Source organism: Neomonachus schauinslandi, chromosome 10 (assembly GCF_002201575.2).
Source record: "Neomonachus schauinslandi chromosome 10, ASM220157v2, whole genome shotgun sequence".
Taxonomy (NCBI): domain Eukaryota; kingdom Metazoa; phylum Chordata; class Mammalia; order Carnivora; family Phocidae; genus Neomonachus; species Neomonachus schauinslandi.
In genome coordinates, this window is record NC_058412.1 from 8,519,104 (window position 1) to 8,539,048 (window position 19,945).

General features: G+C 48.8%; 1 protein-coding gene across 1 annotated transcript in view; it reads left to right on the forward strand.

The window, feature by feature from the left end:
• The window catches only part of GREB1 (growth regulating estrogen receptor binding 1), a 67,774-nt gene extending 53,566 nt beyond the window's left edge, over window positions 1–14,208 (forward strand). The window contains exons 24-32 of the mRNA XM_021697573.1: window positions 614–756; window positions 3,941–4,102; window positions 5,793–5,997; window positions 6,364–6,538; window positions 8,551–8,769; window positions 9,638–9,773; window positions 12,088–12,288; window positions 12,750–12,888; window positions 14,045–14,208. Of these exons, the coding sequence (XP_021553248.1) occupies window positions 614–756; window positions 3,941–4,102; window positions 5,793–5,997; window positions 6,364–6,538; window positions 8,551–8,769; window positions 9,638–9,773; window positions 12,088–12,288; window positions 12,750–12,888; window positions 14,045–14,208 (1,544 nt within the window). The remainder of the gene's footprint in view (window positions 1–613; window positions 757–3,940; window positions 4,103–5,792; window positions 5,998–6,363; window positions 6,539–8,550; window positions 8,770–9,637; window positions 9,774–12,087; window positions 12,289–12,749; window positions 12,889–14,044) is intronic.
• The last annotated feature ends 5,737 nt before the right edge of the window (window positions 14,209–19,945 follow it).

Sequence of the window (19,945 nt, forward strand, 5' to 3'; positions counted from 1 at the left end):
ATATTTCCCTCTCTAGCCTCAGTGTCTTGTTTTCCCCCTCCTCCTTCAGGGACCACTGACTTTCAGGGTATTAGCACCCTGCAGGGCTTCAGGGTCACCGTCAGCAAACACCGGATATGAGTGGGCTAGTATGATTTTAAGTGCAGGCTAGGAAAGTTGGGTGAGTGGAAAGGGAAGGAGGATACTCACCAGTCTCCATGTCACACCAAGAATTCTACCTTCTCTCTATCTGAAGCACTTTCACTGACCAATCCTTCACATAGACCAGTCTCTAATCCAGGTTTAGGGTTAAAATCTTCATCTGGCTAAGTCATTTTGGCAAACCAGAGGCGATTCATCTGCAAAACGGTATCTGCATCCGAGGTTGGCAGTCCATGTGCATTGTCCTGGAGCGCATCCTTGAATCTGTGTCTAAGACATTTGTAGGTCCGTCAGGAAGACCCCGTGTGAACAGAGTCTGTCGGCTTCTCCCGCGGAGTCTCGGCTGTCTCGGACCGGGTGCAGTCACGGGAAGCCCTATTACAGCACCTCCGTTCCTTGCGATCGGAAGAGCAGCGCGGAGGGCAGGCTTGCTCCGCTTGCAGCCACCCTGTGACGCTGGCGTTTCCTGCAGACAGGGGCACGTCCCGGAAGCCCGAGGAGCTCTACGTGCGGCGTCAGACGGCGCGGATGAGGCTGTCCAAGTACGCGGCGTACAACACATACCACCACTGTGAACAATGCCAGCAGTACATGGGCTTTCACCCCCGCTACCAGGTAGGCCGCGGGGCCTGGGCCCGAGTCTCCAGGAGCCCTGGAGCGGGCAGCTCTCCCGCACGCTGCGTTTTGGCCGACACCCTTGGTTCTCTCTCCTCCTGATGTTTTCAGTTTTCATTCCAGAGCAGGGTGTGGAACGTTCTGGAAGCCTTTGCTTCCCGGTCTACGTGTATCTCCAGGTCCCTTCAGTAATCTCCAGAGTTATTGCTGACAGCACAGAAACAGTGATTCTCCTGGGATTACACGTTTACTAGTGGCAGAGTTAACTGACTGTGCATGTCTTCATTTTCTTGATGTTCTAGCAGTTTCTGAAGTGAGTTCAGTGCAGCAGACTGAGTGCTGATGTACCAGTCAGAGAGATGAATAAACTCTGTCCCCGTAGTCAAGACTCACAGTCTGGGGATGGAGAGATGCACGGGCACAAAACCTCAGAACAATGAGGGGCTGGCAGGAAAGGCAGTACTGATGAAGCACAGAAATTAGGTAGAGAAGGCGAGCAGTGTGCACTTACTGAGCACCTACTGCATGCCAGGCAACGTGCTAGGCACTTTTGATATGTCAGTACTTCCTCTAACCTTTTTACGTGCTAGAAAATGATACTTTAGACACTCAGGTAAATGGATAAGGCTACTGACCCCGGGCTCTGGCTGGTCACCTGGAGGTGTCCGTGTTTAAGCTACACCTTCACCCATTCAACACCCACCGGAGAGGAAACTCTCCTGTCTGGTTTCTTACTTAATTCCCACTAAAACCCTGCAAGCCAATAACATTATCCCCATTTTATAAATGAAGATACCGTCTTGGGCGGGGAGCAGAGGAGAGGGTTTTGAAGAATCAGTAAGGATTTGTCAAGGGATGGAGGCAGATAAGAGAGGGAACCCTTGTCACCAGTAGAGGGGAGACATGGGGTCTCTGGGGGAATTAGAAGTGATTTTAGTCGGGCATCGCTGGACCCTAAAGTGCAAGGGGTGGGTGGTCCCAGGAGAGGACACTGGGAAGGTGGGCCAAGAGAGTACACCACAAAAGGCATCAGGTTCAGTCAGAGAAGGACAAATACATATGATCTCACTCCTATGTGGAACTGAAGAAACAAAACAGATGAACGTAGTGGGGGAAGGGAAGGAAAAAAAAAAAAAACACACAGAGGGAGGCAAACCATAAGAGACTCTTAACTCTAGGAAACAAACTGAGGGTTGCTGGAGGGGAGGTGGGTGGGGGGAGGGGGTAATGGGGGCTGGGCATTAAGGCGGGTACATGATGGAATGAGCACTGGGTATTGTACGCAGTGGGCAAATCACTAAATTCTACCCCCAAAACTAATAATACATTCTATATGTTAACTAAATTGAATTTAAATAAAGCATTTTAAGAAAAGACATCAGGTGCTGTGGGGAAGGCGGAATGGGGACATTTTCAGGGAGAACTCCAAGGAGTGGCCTAATGTGGGCAAAGCTGCATTTTGCAAGTTCACGGAGGGCCTGTGAGGCCGGTCATGAAGAAACAGATAGCAGGCAGGATTTTACAGTTAGTGTTTCATTTCGGACCTAAGTAAGGGAAAGGGGAGGAAGGAGCAGCTGGGGCAGCTGGAGGTGGTGGGAGCCATTCAGACACCTACAAAGCCCCCAGGGGTGTGCAGGATAGCTCACGCCCTTGGCTGCTTCCAGAAGGCTCTGCGGCAGCCTGAGCACGGGCTTGCCAGCTCTGTCCCTTTTGCAGAGGGGAACAGCAGATAGTGGCTTTAATTTTCCCAAGTTTGCCCGGCCTGGAGCTCAGCTCTCACTGAAGTAGCATCAAGACTGATTTTTTTTAAACTATTCAGTTGTACTGGAGACAAAATTAGAAAATGCATATGAGCAGTTTTTTAAAGAATTAAAAATAGTAATTCTGTTTGTTCCAGATAAGCTGTCCGAACATTTCCTCCTTGGAGATGAAATTTTTCTTTCAAAGCAGAGAAAATATAAGTGAAAACGTTCTCTTAGTTTTGAAATTTAAAGAACTGGAGGAGGCTCATGGGTTTTAGTCACGGTCACTTCGGTCGGTGTCCAGAGTGAATTAACAGAACCGAGCTCTGGAGACCCTGGGCTCCGGCTGGACTGCGCCCCCGTGTCCAGGGGTGCTCAGATCTGGGGGCCACGGTCGCAGGGGGCTCAGAACCAGGCCACGTGAGGAGTGCTGAAGGGCACACGCCCGCTCCCTGCTGGCCTTTCCAGCCTCAGTTCCCCCTGCTGTCTTTCCCCCTCTCTCAAGCCTCCCTGATCTTTTTAATGAAGCTTCCTCAGTTACATCCCCCTTTGCTCCCTCCCCAAGTCAAAATCTATTTCTGTCTCCTCTCTGCTCCCAAAGGGCTCTGTGGTTCTAGTGGAGCCACAGTAGGAGTTTATAGTTGGGGTGTCGTGTGTGGCCTGCCTTCTCCAGGCCTTGGGGATTCTCAGGAGTGCGGCGCACATGCTAGTTGCCAGTCTGGGGAGGGGCTGTCCACTGGAGGCGGAGGGGGGTCAGGGAAGGAGGCTTGGGCAGAGCCATGTGGCACGGGGGTGGGGGGGTGTCACACCAGGGGGCAGTGCAGGCAGACAAGGGATGAGGGGATGGGCGGGTAGGCCTGGGGATAGGAGTGAACCCAAGATCTCTGAGTGTCAGTTTCCACATCCATACAGTGGGAATGGGGACGGTACCTGCTTCATAGGATTGTTCGTTACGGCACCATAGGGATGGAAGGGGGCCCAGACAGAGTGAGGGTGACAGAAGTCTACAAGTGTATGCACTCACCGACACGGTTTTATTAATATGTTGCTATGCATAATGCCTGTGATGGAAAAATACATTTACTAGAATTAAAAAATGAGATCTATGGTGTGAAAGCTTTTGTTGGTAACCTAGCATGCCTCTGGGTCAAATCCAGAGTCCAGAAGGGGTTGGCGTCTACAGGGGCGTCACTGGGTGAAGCACGATCAGAATTAAAGATGGGAAGGTCTCCGTCTGAGTGGGTGTGGGCTCCACTGTGTCTGCCCAGTAACGAGGCCTGGGTGTCCACACTTTGTACCGGACTCAACCTGTGGTGGGTTTCTCGTGCTGTGGGGCGGTGGCAATGAGCTTTGTGTTGTCATGCCCGCGATGGGCCTGGGTTCTTCTGGGAAGTAACACCGGACTCTGATGACAAGCTCTGTCCTTTCCCCTCACACCTCAGCTCTATGAGTCCACCCTGCACGCCTTTGCCTTCTCTTACTCCATGCTAGGAGAGGAAATCCAACTCCACTTCATCATCCCCAAGTCCAAGGAGCACCACTTTGTCTTCAGCCAACCCGGAGGCCAGCTGGAGAGCATGCGGCTGCCCCTTGTCACAGACAAGGTACTGGCTCTGAGTCCAGGGGGTGACATCACAGTGGCTGTGAGTGACCGTGGAGCAGGAGACCGGAGCTGCCTGATGAGTCAGGGGCAGGTGGGGCAGGTGGGGCTGGATACGGTGATTGGACTTGGAGGAGGCTGGGGAGCGCTTGGGCTTTAGGGTCACTCCGACTCCAGTTTGAACCTCGCTCTACCACTTTTGAGTTGTGTTATTTGAACCTGTCCCCGAATACTGCTGAGCCTCAGCTCCCTTATCTGTGAACTTGGGCAGTAGTAATTCTTGCAGGAGCTTCCGGTGAGCATGATTTGGAATGACCGACGTAGGACACCTGCACAGTGCCTGGATGATGACAGGTGCTCCGTCGATGTTCATCCCTTCCCCACCTTGTCTTTACTGCTGTCACAGAACATTTGAAACAGGCCAAGGTAGTAGAATAGTGTAGTGGTCCCTGCAGGCCTGTTACCTAGCCGATACTACTAGCCTAGAGTCTCACAGCCAGCCTCGATCCGTCTGTCCTTCTGCCTTCCTCTGTTATTTGGAAGCGAATCCCAGATGGTGCATCACGTCATCCATAAAAGATGAATTTTCTCTCTTTTGAAGAGGGTGTTCTTCATAACTCATTGTCTCTGTGACCGGTATCCTTAGGGACGCTCCTCCTAGGGGTGCCTGCTTTGGCAGATCAGCCCGACACTCTCAGGGTCAGCTTGCTGCCCTCCCACCAGCCCCAGCCAGTGTCAGCCTTGTGTGGAACGCTGCTTTTCCTTCTCTGGGTGAGAGGGCCAGTATGATGGGGTTTGAATTGCCTTTCAGACCCAGCAGGCTTCTACCGAGCGTTGAAAACATTTGTAAACAACCAGTGGGGCCTTTATTATAGGGTGTCTCCTACTCCGTGGGCTGGGGTGGGCTGTTGCCCTGGTGGAGGATTTCTCTGTTACCCCCCTCACTTTTCCAGCCAGTGCCCACCAGAACTTCTGGGCACCAGCTACATCACAGCCTTGTAGTGGGTGCTCTGAGGAACTCAGAAGGAGTAGAAGACCTAGCTCGGCCAGACTGGAAGAAAACCTAGTTATTTATATAAAAGATTCACAACCCGAGTGTATAAGGAGCTAGACTGTATGGATAAGGGATTGAGGGATTTAAATCATCCAGAATAACATATACTCAGCACATAGTCGATGCTCATTTGGCAGGGTAATGCATTTGGGTAATTGATAGATGCTAGTTTGGGTTGCATAAGAAAACCATTCCCAAATGAGTACTTACTTAGCTTCTGATTCTCTGGGCTAGCAGCTTGGGCTTGGTCCCGCCGTGTGGTGACCCTGGCTTGGATGCGCTCACTCATGTCTGTGCTTAGCTGCCAGGTCGGCTGGGGGATGGCCGGGGAGGGTGGTTACCGTGGGGTGCCCATCCCGTCTCTGCTCCCTGTGGTCTCTCCTCCTCCAGCCGCCAGCCCAGCTCATCCGTGAGAGGGTTCTAAGAGAGGGCAGAATGTGTCCGTCCTCTGGAGGCCAGGCTTGGAACTGGCATACCATCATTTTCACTGTTTTTTTTGGTAAAAGCAAGTCCCAAGGCTAACCTGGATTCTAGCCTCCATCATTTGATGGAAGAGGCTGCAGAGTCACTTTTCAAAGGGAGGGGAGTGATTGTGACCATATTTACAAACACTTCCCCTCATTATTCCTGTGTTTTCCAGAGTCACGAATGTATAAAAAGTCCGACATTCACTCCAACCACTGGCCGTCACGAACATGGACTCTTTAATCTGTACCACGCTATGGATGGTGCCAGCCATTTGCATGTGCTGGTTGTCAAGGAATATGAAATGGCTATTTACAAGAAATACTGGCCCAACCACATCATGCTGGTGCTCCCCAGTATCTTCAACAGTGCTGGAGTTGGTAGGCATTGTTTAACTTGCCCTACTTGGTAAAATTTCTGTGAAGGGAGGCTCGGGAGAATATTCTGGAGATGAACATGCTTAACATTTTTCATCAAGCTTTTTGATTTTTAACGCTGCTTTGATCTGCTGGAATATTCTTTCTTCTTTGATGTTTGGTTATTGGCTTAATTCACATTCTCTGTGATCAGCAAGGAGAAGCAGACAGGTGTGTGTGCAGGTTGGTGACGGAGATGAGAACCATCGGGAGCTGGCTGGTCTCAGGGTGGGCCTTGATGAGCCGCTCTAATTCTCACCGGGGCTCTGGTCCTGTGTGGGTGTCCCCGGAGGACAGACCGGAGAGTGGGAGTGGTTTTGCCCATTTCAGGTGCTGCCCATTTCCTGATCAAGGAGCTGTCTTACCACAACCTGGAGCTGGAGCGGAACCGGCAGGAGGAGCTCGGGATCAAGCCACAGGACATCTGGCCTTTCATCGTGATCTCCGACGACTCCTGCGTGATGTGGAACGTGGTGGACGTCGACTGTGGTGGGGAGAGAAGCAGGTGAGACGCCTCCCCCGACCCTGTTCCTTTTCAGTGGGGGAATCTCAGCCACCATCTGAGGACCACAGCAGGGACACCTCATCTTAGAAGGCATGGTGTGTGGTGGACAGGGCCCTGCATGGGGCAGGCTCCTGTTCCAAGCCCAGCTTTATTTTGAGTTTTTAATTGTGTTGATGTATCATCAATACAGAAAATCACACAATGTATAGTCACTATATGTACCTACGGGGTTGTCTGGGTGGCTCAGTGCATTAAGCATCTGACTCTTGATTTCGGCTTAGGTCACAATCTCAGGGTCGTGAGATCGAGCCCCATGACGGGCTCCCCGTTCAGTGGGGAGTCTGCTTCTCTCCCTCTCCCTCTGCTCCGCCCCTCCCCTCCTTCTCTTCAGGCACATGAGCACTCTCTCTCTCAAATAAATCAATCAATCTTAAAAAAAATAAAGTATCCACAAAAAATGAAAGTATGATACATATCCAGAAATTTTCACACACTGGACACCCATTTAACCAATTCCTGTGTAAAGAAATGGAACATCACGAGTGCCCTAGAAATTCCCTCCTGTAGCCTTCCAGACCCTGCCCCCTACCCCTAGCCTAACTCGTAAGGCCCAGGTGTATTTTCATTTGCTGTGTGACATTAGGGTAACAACTGAACTCTTTTTGGGTTCTAGTTTCCTCATCTTTTGAAGGGCACTAAGACCTGTGCTGGAAGTTTGTCGTGAGGGTAACTTAGACTCTGAACGGCATGCCTGGAGGTGGGCAGGAGGGCAGCATGGGTGGAAAAGGCTCGGTAGATAGACTCCCAACATCACTGGTAAAATAGTTCCTTTTGTGATTTTGCCACATGAATATTTCAGTTTAGTGTTGCCTGATTATTTTTGGCTTTTTTTTTTTTTAATGTTTTTAAAGATTTTATTTATTTATTTGAGAGAGAAAGAGAAAAAGGAACAGGGGAAGGAGCAGAGGGAGAAGGAGAAGCAAACTCCCCCCTGAGCAGGGAGCCCAGTGAGGGGCTTGATCCCAGGACTCCAGGATCATGACCTGAGCCGAAGGCAGACATTTAACCGACTGAGTCACCCAGGTGCCCTTTGTTGTTGTTTTCTTTTTAAGAGACATTAGGTTCGTTTACTTCTTTTATGTTACTGATATCCTAATGAAACAATGACCACTGATCGCTGTTTTTCTAGAAAAAGGTGTTTTCTGAATGATAGAGCTACATGTGGCTTATGGGAGTAGCAATTCCGCTTTGCTTCCAATATTCTCCCAGACATTCTTCCAAAGGCAAGAGCTTGGCCAAGGGCTGAGATGGGGAGAGAACTGGCTTTCATTCTGCCTTCCTGAATTCCATTCTGAAGCAGCAGTTAACGTCCTGGGGTTTGGGGCTGGCCAGGGCCCTGGGGAGTTTATTGAAGCCCCTTGGTGGGGGAAAAGCAAGCTGGGGTCCAGAAGAGTTGAGCCGCGTGCCTGGGCCCAACTCCTCGCCCTGGAGCCCCTGCCGTCAGCCCCCTCCCTGTTGTCTTCACGGACCACAGACACTGGCAGTCCAGTTGGGGTGGGCGTTGGTGCACTGCCTTCTTCCTTCCCATCCCCTCCCTGGAACGCATGGTGGAAAGCTTGGCGCTCTCCCCACCGCTTGACCTTCAGGTCTGCAAACCAGAAATGCAAAGCGTTTTAGCACGGGATGGGAAGAAGGGCTTCGGAGACAGCATTGTTTGAATCCAAGTCCTGTCGAGTCACACGGGGCAAGTTACTCAGAGCCTCTTTTCCTCATTGGTAAAATGGGGGTGATATGTCCATGGCATGAGATTGCCGTGAGGATAAATGATAGTAGATGTGACGTGCCCGGGATGGCGCCTGGCACTCGGGGGTGGTCGTGACAGATTCCAGCCAACCCCCCCTACCTACCCACACATAAGCTCCCGTTGGAAAGCAGCCCCCAGGCCGGAGCCAGAGGGCCTTGCTGCTCTTGGCGCCTCAACCCAGGGACGTCAATCTTCCTCTTTCGAGCAGGGAATTTTCCTGGTCAGAAAGAAACGTGTCTTTGAAGCACATCATGCAGCATATCGAGGCGTCCCCCAACATCACCCACTACGCCCTGATTGGCATGCGGAAGTGGTCCAGCAAGACGGGGAGCGGTGAGGTGCGTGAGCCCTTCTCCCGCTGCCACGTGCACGACTTCATCATCCTGAACGTGGACCTGACCCAGAATGTGCAGTACAACCAGAATCGGTGAGTCCTGCCCGGCTGCGGCCATCAGCACAGCCCGCGGGCCCAGGCCCTCCAGCCCATAGCATTGGTCTGGCCCTGCTTTCAGCCCTCAGGTTTAAAAAAAATTTTGCATCGTATAATTTTGTGGAGGGGAGATTTGCATAAGATCATGCAATTTCCTTCCTCAGTCCACGTGATACTTTAGTGACAACATATGTGCTACATTGTTTCTCTTGCTTTTTTGTCTCCTTCTTGGAATACATTGCTTTAAAACTGAAAAGTAACTTCCGTGTGATACTCTCTCCAGGTCTAGTCACAGAAGCGCTCACATCTGAAGCATAACCCACTTGCTAACACTTATCAGGCGTCTCCGTAGGCCAGGCGGTGGGCACACAGCCAAGATGGCCCTTGTAGGAGCGTCGATCTGGAAGCCAGGCCGCCCTGCTGGGAATCTGGGTTCTGCCACTTACCAGCTTTGCATTTTAGGCACAGGCCTTCCATCTCTGAGCTTTGTTTTCCTTGGCTGTAAAAAGTGGCTCCTGTTTTTATTCCGGGCAGTTTGTTGTTTTCTCTTTAAGTGGTAGATGAAAACCAGTGTCTGTGGAGTCCCTCGCGCAGGGCCTGGAGCATCGGGTCAGCCCATGGGCGTGCTTCTGTCCTCTTAGCCTTGGGTATATGCTGCCTGCCCTGGTGCAGACAAGCTACAGCTGGGCCTGCTCTCTTTGTTTGTTTTGCCTTATTCACATGCCTCTGTACGGGAGGAAGGAGCCTACCCCACCACTGGACGCCCCCCCTCCACAGGGGCACACCCTCCACGTGGCTGGTGGGGTGTGTGGGGGGTGGGCGGCTGCATCCAGTCCTATCCGCTCCCTCCTTTGCTTCTGAGCAGGTTCATGTGTGACGATGTGGACTTCAACCTGCGCGTGCACAGCGCTGGCCTCCTGCTCTGCCGATTCAACCGCTTTAGTGTGATGAAGAAGCAGATTGCAGTGGGTGGGCAGAGGTCCTTCCACATCACGTCCAAGGTGAGTGCACCCACCGAGTCTGCTGCCAGGGCTGCCGTGGTGTGCAAACAGGCTGGGAGCTGGGGGGAGGCCGGTCCGTGGCGTGGGCTTGATCGCTGGCTGGTGTGAGTAAAGGGTTTTAATTGGGAGCCTCGGGAAGGGAAACATGCTGTCGGGTTTCTCTTGAACTCAGGTTCTCATCAGCACCTAGTACACATCCCGCCCGCACTCCCACCGCCGACCTAGCTGTCCTGTCACTGTGCTCTGTGCTCACTGGTCTGGCTTCCCTGTTGGACAGAGCTCCTGGGGGCGCGGGGCGCCATGCTCATCAGCGGGCACCCGGACAGGGCCTGGCCAAATAACCGAGCGCACCAACAGGCTGGCTCAGTAGCTGTGCTGTCTGTGCATGAGCCAGCCTCCTGGTGGGGAGAAACGTGGTCTGATTATGGCCGTGCTAGCTGCAGAATTTGAGGTGCAAAGTCGCAGCAAACCCTCAGAGGTCTGTGTCTTCCAGGAAGCCATATGGGGCTGGCATGCCTCTCTGATCCCTGGGCCAGAGCCCCATTCTCTGCTTTTTCCTTCCATCTAACTTGAATGTTGCCCTGATGCTGGACATCAGCCGGTCCCAGTGCCACCCGCCTCCTCCCAGCCTCTGTCCTTCCTTGTCTCCACTAAATCCTTATGTGGTGGCTTACTTATCCTGAGCTGGGCCAGGTCTGAATTCGGATACCAGTCCCCAACCCCTACCCATCTGCCCCTTCCGATCAGCAGGGAGTGAAGCCTTCTTTGAAAGGGAAAGTCCATGCTCATTTCTCTTAAAAAGTAGCAAGACATTTAAATAAAAGGTCCGTACCTCCAGAAGAACTTGAGAATCATTAAGTCCTACCCACCCCCACCACTAAGATTTCTTACTGAAATCTTAAATTATAAATTAAATTATAATTTATATATAAATCTTAGATTTATAAGTTTAATTTTTAAAATTCTGATCTTTGTCACATTAAGTCTATCAAAGAGCCTGATGTGCTTTTTTTTGAAGATTTTATTTATTTGAGAGAGATCGACAGAAAGAGAGATCACGAACAGTGGGGAGGGGCAGAGGGAAAATCAGACTCCCCGCTGAGCAAGGAGCCTAATGAGGGGCTTGATCCCAGGACCCTGAGATCATGACCTGAGCTGAAGGCAGACGCTTAACTGACTGAGCCACCCAGGCACCTGGAGCCTGTTATGCTTTTCAAACCAATTTTTCTTTATATTCCTCAGTATCATTTTTTAGCTTATATATTTTATCTTCATTCCTATTTTGAGCATCATCTTCTTTTCCATTGGGTTTAGTTGCATGTTGATATATATAGGAGAGCTGGGAACATTTGGTAATCATTCATCTGAATGAAATAACTTATTTTCATTTACTCATTAAGTATTTACTGAACACACCGTCCCTTCAATCAGGAGTGTAGAGCCTTGCAGCTGAGGCAGATGTTAAGTAGGTAGCGAGGTGTCCTTGTGATAAGCACTGCTGGGGTGATGTTTGTCACAGGGAGACTTCCCTGTGTGAAGGGTGGGGGTGGGAGTCTGTGTGAGTGTCCCTGAGAAAGTGACATTAAAGCAGAGACCCGGGGGTGGGGGGCTGGTGAGAAACGGCTTCATATCCAGGTTCAGGGAAGAATCTGGGCGAAGGAGCTGAGCGGCTGGGGCGAGGAGGTGAGTGTGGAAGAAACATAACGGGCAGGGAGAGTGGCAGAGATGGGCTGAAGAGAGTAGGCAGGGCCTTAACAGCCATGGGAACGTTCTGGACTTTCTGTAGGAGTAATGAGAAACCACTGATGGGTGTCCAGCGGAGGATTTGATGAGTTTGATTTATGTCGACAGTCCGTCTGGCTGCAGCCTGGAAAGCGTGTTGGCTCTGGAGTAGGAGGTGGTGGGAGAGGATTGGCAGGGGTTAGCAGGAAGTGCAGTGGGGGTGGGTGGGAGGCGGATACGATCTGGGGGCCAGGAGGAGGCCGAACCTGCCCAGAAGTTTGCATCCTTGGATTTGGGGGAGAGTTCCCAAGCTCCATGGGTTCTCTCGATTTTTCTAGACCAGACGGCCGGTTTTCTGCATGGAGTGATCACTGTAGCAGTTCTTCCTGATCACATTCATTAGTTTCACACGTCCCACTTGGGGAAAAGCCCTATTTTTCTTAATAGAGAATTTTATGGTTGAAGGTTGGGTTCTCCCCTGCCAGCCCTACCCTGCGACTGAGTCTTCCCGGCCGGGGCCACTCCCCCCACCCCCAGAATCCTGGCTGGGGGGAGTGGCTGGGAGCGGCTGACCCCACGCCTCCCCGCACAGGTGTCTGACAACCCCGTGCCCATCGTGCCGGCCCAGTACATCTGCGCCCCGGACAGCAAGCACACATTCCTCGCGGCCCCCGCACAGCTGCTGCTGGAGAAGTTTCTGCAGCACCACAGCCACCGCTTCTTCCCGCTCTCCCTGAAGAACCACAGCCACCCTGTGCTCTCGGTCGACTGCTACCTTAACCTGGGATCTCAGGTGACTTTCAGAACCACCACCCCCGCCGCCCGCCCCCGGCTGAGCCCACGAGTCCACCATGTTCCTAAAACAGATGCGCCACCGTCCAGGACTCGGACTTGTAACTGCTACTGAGTTCCTTTGCCTCTGGTGTTTACCTCGCTTTATAGCTGAGAGAGTTTAAATGCTTAGCCCCCGATATCATAAATTAGGAATGAAAGCCGACTCTGATGCCAAAACACTTCTGATGCTCGGATGAATTAGTGAGTAGATAATCGGGAGAAATTTCCTGGAATTGATTTTTAGGATTTAGATTTGAAAATAACACTAAATATCGTCTCTGCACCTGCCCCCCTCCCCCCGCCGCCAGCAGCCTTGAGCTTGACCAAGCAGTTAGTCTTTGTTGGATGCAAAGCCCTAGCGTTATGTGGTTGAGAATTTCAGGGAAAACAATGGTTTCTCTTGGATTTCTTCTTTTTCAGATTTCTGTGTGCTATGTGAGCTCCAGGCCCCACTCTCGAAACATCAGCTGCTCTGACTTCATGTTTAGTGGACTCCTGCTGTACCTCTGTGATTCTTTTGTGGGAGCTAGCTTTTTGAAAAAGTTTCATTTTCTGAAAGGTAACTGCTCATACCTTTTACTCTGGACCTTGATTTGAATGCCTTTCATTACCCAGTGCATCTGAGGAGATGACTTCTGGTCCTCATCCTTATTTGCCTGTGGGTAAACGGAGGCTCAGAGAGGAAATATGACTGCCCCAATTATCCAGGAAAGTACAAGAAGGCTGGGATGCAATCCCAGGGTGACTCTCATTCCCTTGTACCTGCCTTGGTAGAGACCAGACACATCCCCTTTCTTTTAGGCAAAGAGATAGTTTCACCTTCTGTGTTCCTCTTCAGCCCAGATTCTTAGCATCAGCACCCAGTTCCCTCAGTTCCTTCCTCCTGGTACCCGAGTTCTTCCTCCTCGTCTCGGCGGTGTTGCCTACTCTTTGCCTTTTACTCTGACCTCCCTCCTTCTGTAGCTGTTGTCATGCTAGAGGTGTTGAGAGTGACAGACATTGATTCTATAGGACATAAAAAAATGGTTTCCAGGCAGCTGGGATCCCTCACCGATCTGCACTTAACCCTGGGCGTCTTCACTCTGACTTTCTCGAGCAGGTGTTTCCTGAGCACCAATGCTCTATAAGGCTTGGGAAGTAATAAGAGGTTTCTAACACAGTCTTTGCCTTCGGGAAACATTTTGTGTAACAGGAGGACAGGATGTGTGGGTAGGAGGGAGACAGACCAACAGAATGAACGGATGAACAAGCCAGAGTGATGGATCGATGATTCGAGAAGTGGAGAGGAGGGAGAATTCCCAAGGCTGGGCGGGGAGCGGGGGTTGCTGCGTCGGGCCTGGATGCAGGCAGCTTGCGTGGGATGAGAAGGTGGGGTCCCGCCGGGAGGCGGGCTAGCACAGGGCAGTTCACACAGGGCTGGAGCTGGGACCACTTGGTTTGTGATCAGACCCATGTGTCTGCTTCTGGTTCTCTCCCCTTCCTTCCCCCTACTTCTTTCTGGACTTTCTTCTGGCCTCCCCAACTAACAATCGCACTGTGTGTCCTGTTAAGATTATGAAGCGTTCCAAAAGTCACAGGAGGCCACCTGGTGGTCTGGTCCTTTCCTCCCAAGCAGCATCGTGTTTCCTTATTGCAAGTAGAGTGCAGGCGGTCGCTTGCATTTGGATAAACTCACCTGTTTTCTTCAACGCCTCTGCCGTTGCTCGTGCTTGTAGGTGCCACCCTGTGCGTCATCTGCCAGGACCGGAACTCCCTGCGGCAGACGGTGGTCCGCCTCGAGCTGGAAGACGAGTGGCAGTTCCGGCTGAGGGACGAATTCCAGACCGCCAACGCCAAGGAAGACCGGCCGCTCTTCTTTCTGACGGGGCGGCACATCTGAGGGCGACAGCAGCGGGTTCTCTGCAAGAGTGGAGCCTTCAGAACCTCATGCGCTTGAGGCTACAGGAGATCTGAGATCCCTGGGTGCTCGAACTGGAACGGCCCCGGGACTGGTGTGCTGCCCCCTTGTGCTGTGTGCTGGGAACCCTGGGCCGGGACGTGCACGGAGTCTTAGCGAGAGCAACGAGGAGGAGTTGGTGGTGAGCAGGAGCGCAAACCCATGCCTGCCGGTTACCGGGCCAGACCACGTGGCCCTGGGCTCTGTTGAAGCTTGTTTCATGAAGAACAAACTGTTGCCTGCTGTCATGTCATCCATGTGCTTCCATGGACAAACCTGACTTTTCTCTTAGTGCTAAAGGATCGCTCTTGGATTTTCTCACAGAGGTGCCAGTATTTTGGGTGAAGGATAGGATTTTGGCTATGTGGGTTTCCTTATCGCCTACTACAAAGCAATATTCCAGAAGAACATTTTAAGTACAAAGGTTGGAGATAGGAAGAAACTAAGGTCATTTCCTAAGAATTATGTAATTGCCTACAAGTTTGCTCTTCTAGAAGCTAGCCCAAAGGCATCAACTCTAATAAAGTAAAGCAAATGGTTTTACGTCAGAGCACATATGATTCTATTAAAATAAAATAGTATAGGGTCAATACCCTACCTCTTAGGGCAAAAGTGAAAAGAAACTTTCTTTAAAACAAAAAGGGTTTCAGAAAGGAAATTAGGGTTGCTGAGGTTGACCTGAAGAGACAGACTTTGCCTTACAAAGGAAAGAGGACCAAATCGCTTGCTTTGAAACAACAAACACAACCAAAGCGACATAGAAAATAGTTGGTAAGAGCTAAACTTCTGACTGTAATTTACTGAAGCTCAGTTTTTCGTTCCTTAAATAGCTTGTTTTCTCTTATGAGTTCTTGGCCCCAATCAGAGTGGAAGGGGGCAGAGCAGAGAAGACAGCAGGAATGTTCCATGATGCTCACCGGTCCATTTGTCTGCCAGAATATGTATCAAGCCAGCGCGTTAGAGTCTCCAACCACAGGCCACGCGTTGGACCATGTGCTTTTACAGTTAGGATCCTGCTTAGTCCTTCCAACAGCCCGCGTGGGTGCAGTTATTCTCCACTTGGAAGACGAGAGGGTTCAGATGCAGAGGGCATATACCTCTCTAAGATCACAGTGCAGGAGAGGAGCAGAAGGATGGACGAGTAGACTCCTGCATCCTGGACCAGAGTCTGTCTTGCCCTGCACCACAGTGCTTTTGGAGTGTCCCTAACTGAAGAAAGAATTTAAAGATATTTAGAAATGAACCATCAGAAGGCATTCCGACACATCCACCTCAGACATTTATAAGCACTCTAATGGATAATCGTCCAAGAAGAAATTATTTTAAAAGATGATGCCAAAGAGTTACTTTTTTTTTCCCCTAAGGAAAAAAAAAAAAAGCCCACGAGTATAAAAGATTAGTTCAATGTTTATAAAACGATCACTTTGTATATGCCATTATTCCTATCTTGGAATAAAAACTTACCTTCTTTAGTTATATTTGTCTTTTGTGAATAGCAGCTTCTGTGCTACTCTTCCCATTTTTTTAATTTAAACTTGAAAAAAAAACCCAAAATATTCTTGTTTGTTCCAGCCTTATAAATAAAACATAGAGTGCACTTATGGTTTCTTTGGTAAGTATTAATTGCATTATTTTGAGAGGAAATAGTGTGGCTAGTGATCTCCAGGGGCTCCCTGTTAAAATCTCAGAAAAGACAGTTTTGGAAAGGAAATGATAAATCCATAAAAATAAACATATATTCACATGTGGGGGAATCCCTGAAAGAGAAAAGCAGACAAAATTAGGTGTACAGAAGAGCAGAAATGAAGGAAAGCACAGCTCAGACCATGCAGAGAAACCTGCATGGGAAGATGGGGTCAGGGGTGCTGTGTGCTTCAGAGTGGCTAAGGAAGCTGGAAGGGGGCCTGGGGCATTTGTCAGGGTGATTATAGTTTAGGGCAGCTGGGCTATTCGATTCCTTCCAGCTCTTCTGCAACACTTACAGATGCCACCAACGTGGGCTGAGCAGGTGGCTGTTGCTAAGGCAGAGTGTGGAGCCTCAAGGAGGAGGGCATGGGGGTCCAGACTTTTGTGAAGACAAGCTTTTGGCACACCTCTCTCCAGGGCATTGTCCTGTCCCCCACAGTCATGTGGGGGCAGTTTATAGTAAACAAAATAAGCAAACAGGAACTCTCTAGTCTGGAAATCAACAAAAAACTAAGACTCCTGAAAAAGTAAATGTTATATAGTGAAGGGTGATAACCTCAATAAAGAGTCAATAAAGCAAACAGAATCCTATAAAACAAGTGTGATTAAGATCAGAACACAGTGAAATTACATGGTATCCAGAACAAAAAAGATGGATTATAGATCTTGGAAATCAAAACTAAAACCTCAGTAGGCAGATGAAATAACCAGACAAGCTCAAGAGTAAAGTAGCCGGAAGGTGCAGCTGAGGCGTGGGGATGGTGTCTCTGAGAAGGCAGTAAACAGGAATGTTGCTGATCTGTGCTAACATTTGACTGTTCCCCTTGCTCACGGCACATTAGCCATCTGGCTCTCCTGGCCCACTTGGCCACTCCCAGGCAAGTACCCACCTCAGGTCTGTTGCTTCCTCTGCTCAGAACGCTTCTTCCCTTCACATCACTCAGATCCTCATAGGTCCCCTCCTTAATGAGGTCGTCCCCAATAGAATACATTTTGTTTAGTGTTTTATTTGTCTTTCCCCATGGAAGTAGGAACTTTGTAAGACAAATTCACTGCTGTGTCCTTGAAGACTTGAATATGCCCAGCAAATGGTAGTGCTTGTGCCCATCAATGGGCTCTTTTCTGTCTTAGGTGCTTCCAACATGGGAGCTGGGAGTGGGAGTGGCTGGTGATGGAGGAACTGATAAGTGAAATTGAGTTAAAATTCTTGATTTAATGGGATGGGATTGATTAACATGTTAGCAGAAAAGAAACATTTAAATACATGTTAAAAAAAACAACGGTAATCTCTGGATGTCCAACATCTAAAAAGTAAAGGGAGAGCGACACCAAAAAAACCCAGTGTATGTGGTACAAGGGAAGAACAGGCTGGGGAGGGGAGAGAGAAGAAACTTGGTAAATAAAGTAGTTGACAGAAACACATCCAAATGTATCCCTCATCACAATAAACATAAATGGATTAAATTCACCTAATAGCAGCTGGAAGCTCTGAGACTGGGTTAGGAAAGCTAACAGAATGGGCTTCAAAATTGTGTTATATGCAAACAATGAATCATGGAACACTACATCAAAAACTAATGATGTAATGTATGGTAATTAACATAATAAAATAAAATTAAAAAAATCCCTTTTGAAAGATAAAAAAATTTTTTTTAGAAAATTAAATGGGTGAAGAGATACTTTAAAGTTCAAAGTTAAACCCAAAGAGATGATAATGGTCACAAAACTTTGTAGTTATGCCAGCACTGCTGTGAAATCTAGAAAGCCAGAACAGGAAAAGAATAGGGTAATAATGGAATAGTTGCATAACCATGATTGGAGACTAGTGCATCTCTCCAGAAATACAGACAGAAGACCAATAGAAATGAGAGTCGACTGACACAGCAACATGTGTGATTTAAAGTCATTAACCTCCAAAGAGGAGAGAATTCCTGTGGAATAGAAATTCCAGGAAACGTTCTGGAACCAGACAGAGGTGATGGTTGCATTACATTGTGAATGTGCTAAATGACACTAATGGTAAATTTTACCTGTATTTTGCCATAATAAAATTAAAACTTCCAGAGCATTGGAAGATACTGAAATCTGTACTTCTGCAAGACCAGAAATAATAATCACCCTCAAACCAGATAAGAATAATAAATACACAGACGGTGGCTCTTTTTTCCTGAATACTTCCAGCAATTTGAGAACTCTTGCAGTAAAGGAAGAGAAATTGGGCTGTAAGAACAACGTTCACATGGATGTCAGAGTTCTCCCGGCAGATGTGGCAGAGAGAGGGCATGGAATTTGAAACCCAGAGACTTGGTTTCATGCCTTGATTCCTTTGCCAGGTCACCTGGCCCCCTGGAGAATGTGTTAGCTCTGAAATGAGTAACAGTTGGTAGCAAACATTTTTGAACACCTACTATGTGCCAGGCATTTAACTAGGTGACTGACTGCTTATTATTTAATCAACAATACTCTGAAGTAGATACCAATGGGAACGTCTTCAGATGAAAAAGCTATGGCTCAGCGAGTTTGAATGACTTGTCTAAGATCACACAGCTATCAAGTGACAGAACAAATCTAGATTCATGCCTACAGGTGTAAGCATCGTTCCACTAACATCACAGCTGCTTTCCATCTTGAGTAATTTACTTCCACCAAATGTCACATATTAGAAAGGCACTGTTGGCTTCAAAGGCTCTCTGTACGATAAAAGTATGGATCCAAAATTCTTTCATTGGGAGAGGTGTTGGGTTGCCTGTGGGAGGTAGTGCTGGATGCCAGCATATAGCCAATATATTACATTATGTACCATCCTGAGTCTGGGCAATCTCAGGATTAATGTTTAGAAACGTTTTAATAACAAGATTTGCATTAAACCTTCCAGATCTGGCTTTAGAGTCTGCAACAGCTCTTTAAGGAAGACATGAACCAAGGGCACGTCCAATGTCAATGGCTTTCGTTTCTTTTTTAGTCTACTTGCTTAGGCAGACTTCCCAGCTCAGAAGGAATTAGCATTTTAATTAACAAAACAGTTGGAAAGCCAGTGCAGTTTTCAAGCCCTTCATGTCTAGAGAAGAAACAAGAATCCATGACTACATTTGTCATTCACTGAATATACTGTCCCAGTTTCCCTTTGCCTTTCTTTAAATTTCTCTCTCTTGGGATCTCTGGCCACTCTAACTCTGGTTCTTGCTCTATAAAAGGATCTTTCCCAAGGGTGGCAGTCCACCCTACTAAGAAGGGTGGGTTTGGTTGCTGTTTTGGGTTGAATCACATCCCCGAAAATATATCCAGGTCCTAACCCTGGATACTTAAGAATGTGATCTTATTTGGAAATAAGGTTGTTGCTCATGTAATTAGTTGAGATGAAGTCATACTGGAATAAAGTGGGCTCCTAATCCAGTATGGCTGGTGTCTTAAGAAGAGAGTGAGTAGCAGAGGAAGGCTGCCATGTAACCATCAAGACAGAGGTCGGAATGATGAACCGGCAAGCCAAGGATTGCTGGGAACCACCAGAAGCTAGAAGAAGCAAGGAAGGATTCTATTCTCAAGCCTTTGGGGAGCATGGCCCTGCTGACACCTTGATTTCGAACTTGTAGCTTTGAGAACTGTGAGAGAATAGATTTCTGTTGTTCTAAGCCACATACTTTGCAGTGCTAGGAAACTCATACAGGTGGGCAGTGCATCCTTCATCTTTCAAAGTTTGGTGGAAGTGTCCTAAAATTCTGGCACTGATGGGAAGTCATGGCTGTAAGACTAAGGCTGATGAAAGGAACACCTTTGGGGTCTCTTGATCTTAGCCAAGCAAGCCAACGGTCCAGCCAACCACACAAACAGCTTAAGTTGTTTAAATACAGAATTAGAAAGATAATTTGCATTTGGTGACCAAGAGCTTCCTTTATATTAATGACAGCCACTACTAACCGAGCTCTTTCTGGTGCTAGGTACTACACTTTCAAACATTTTTTCATATTTATGATACCATTTAATTCTTGAAACCCAG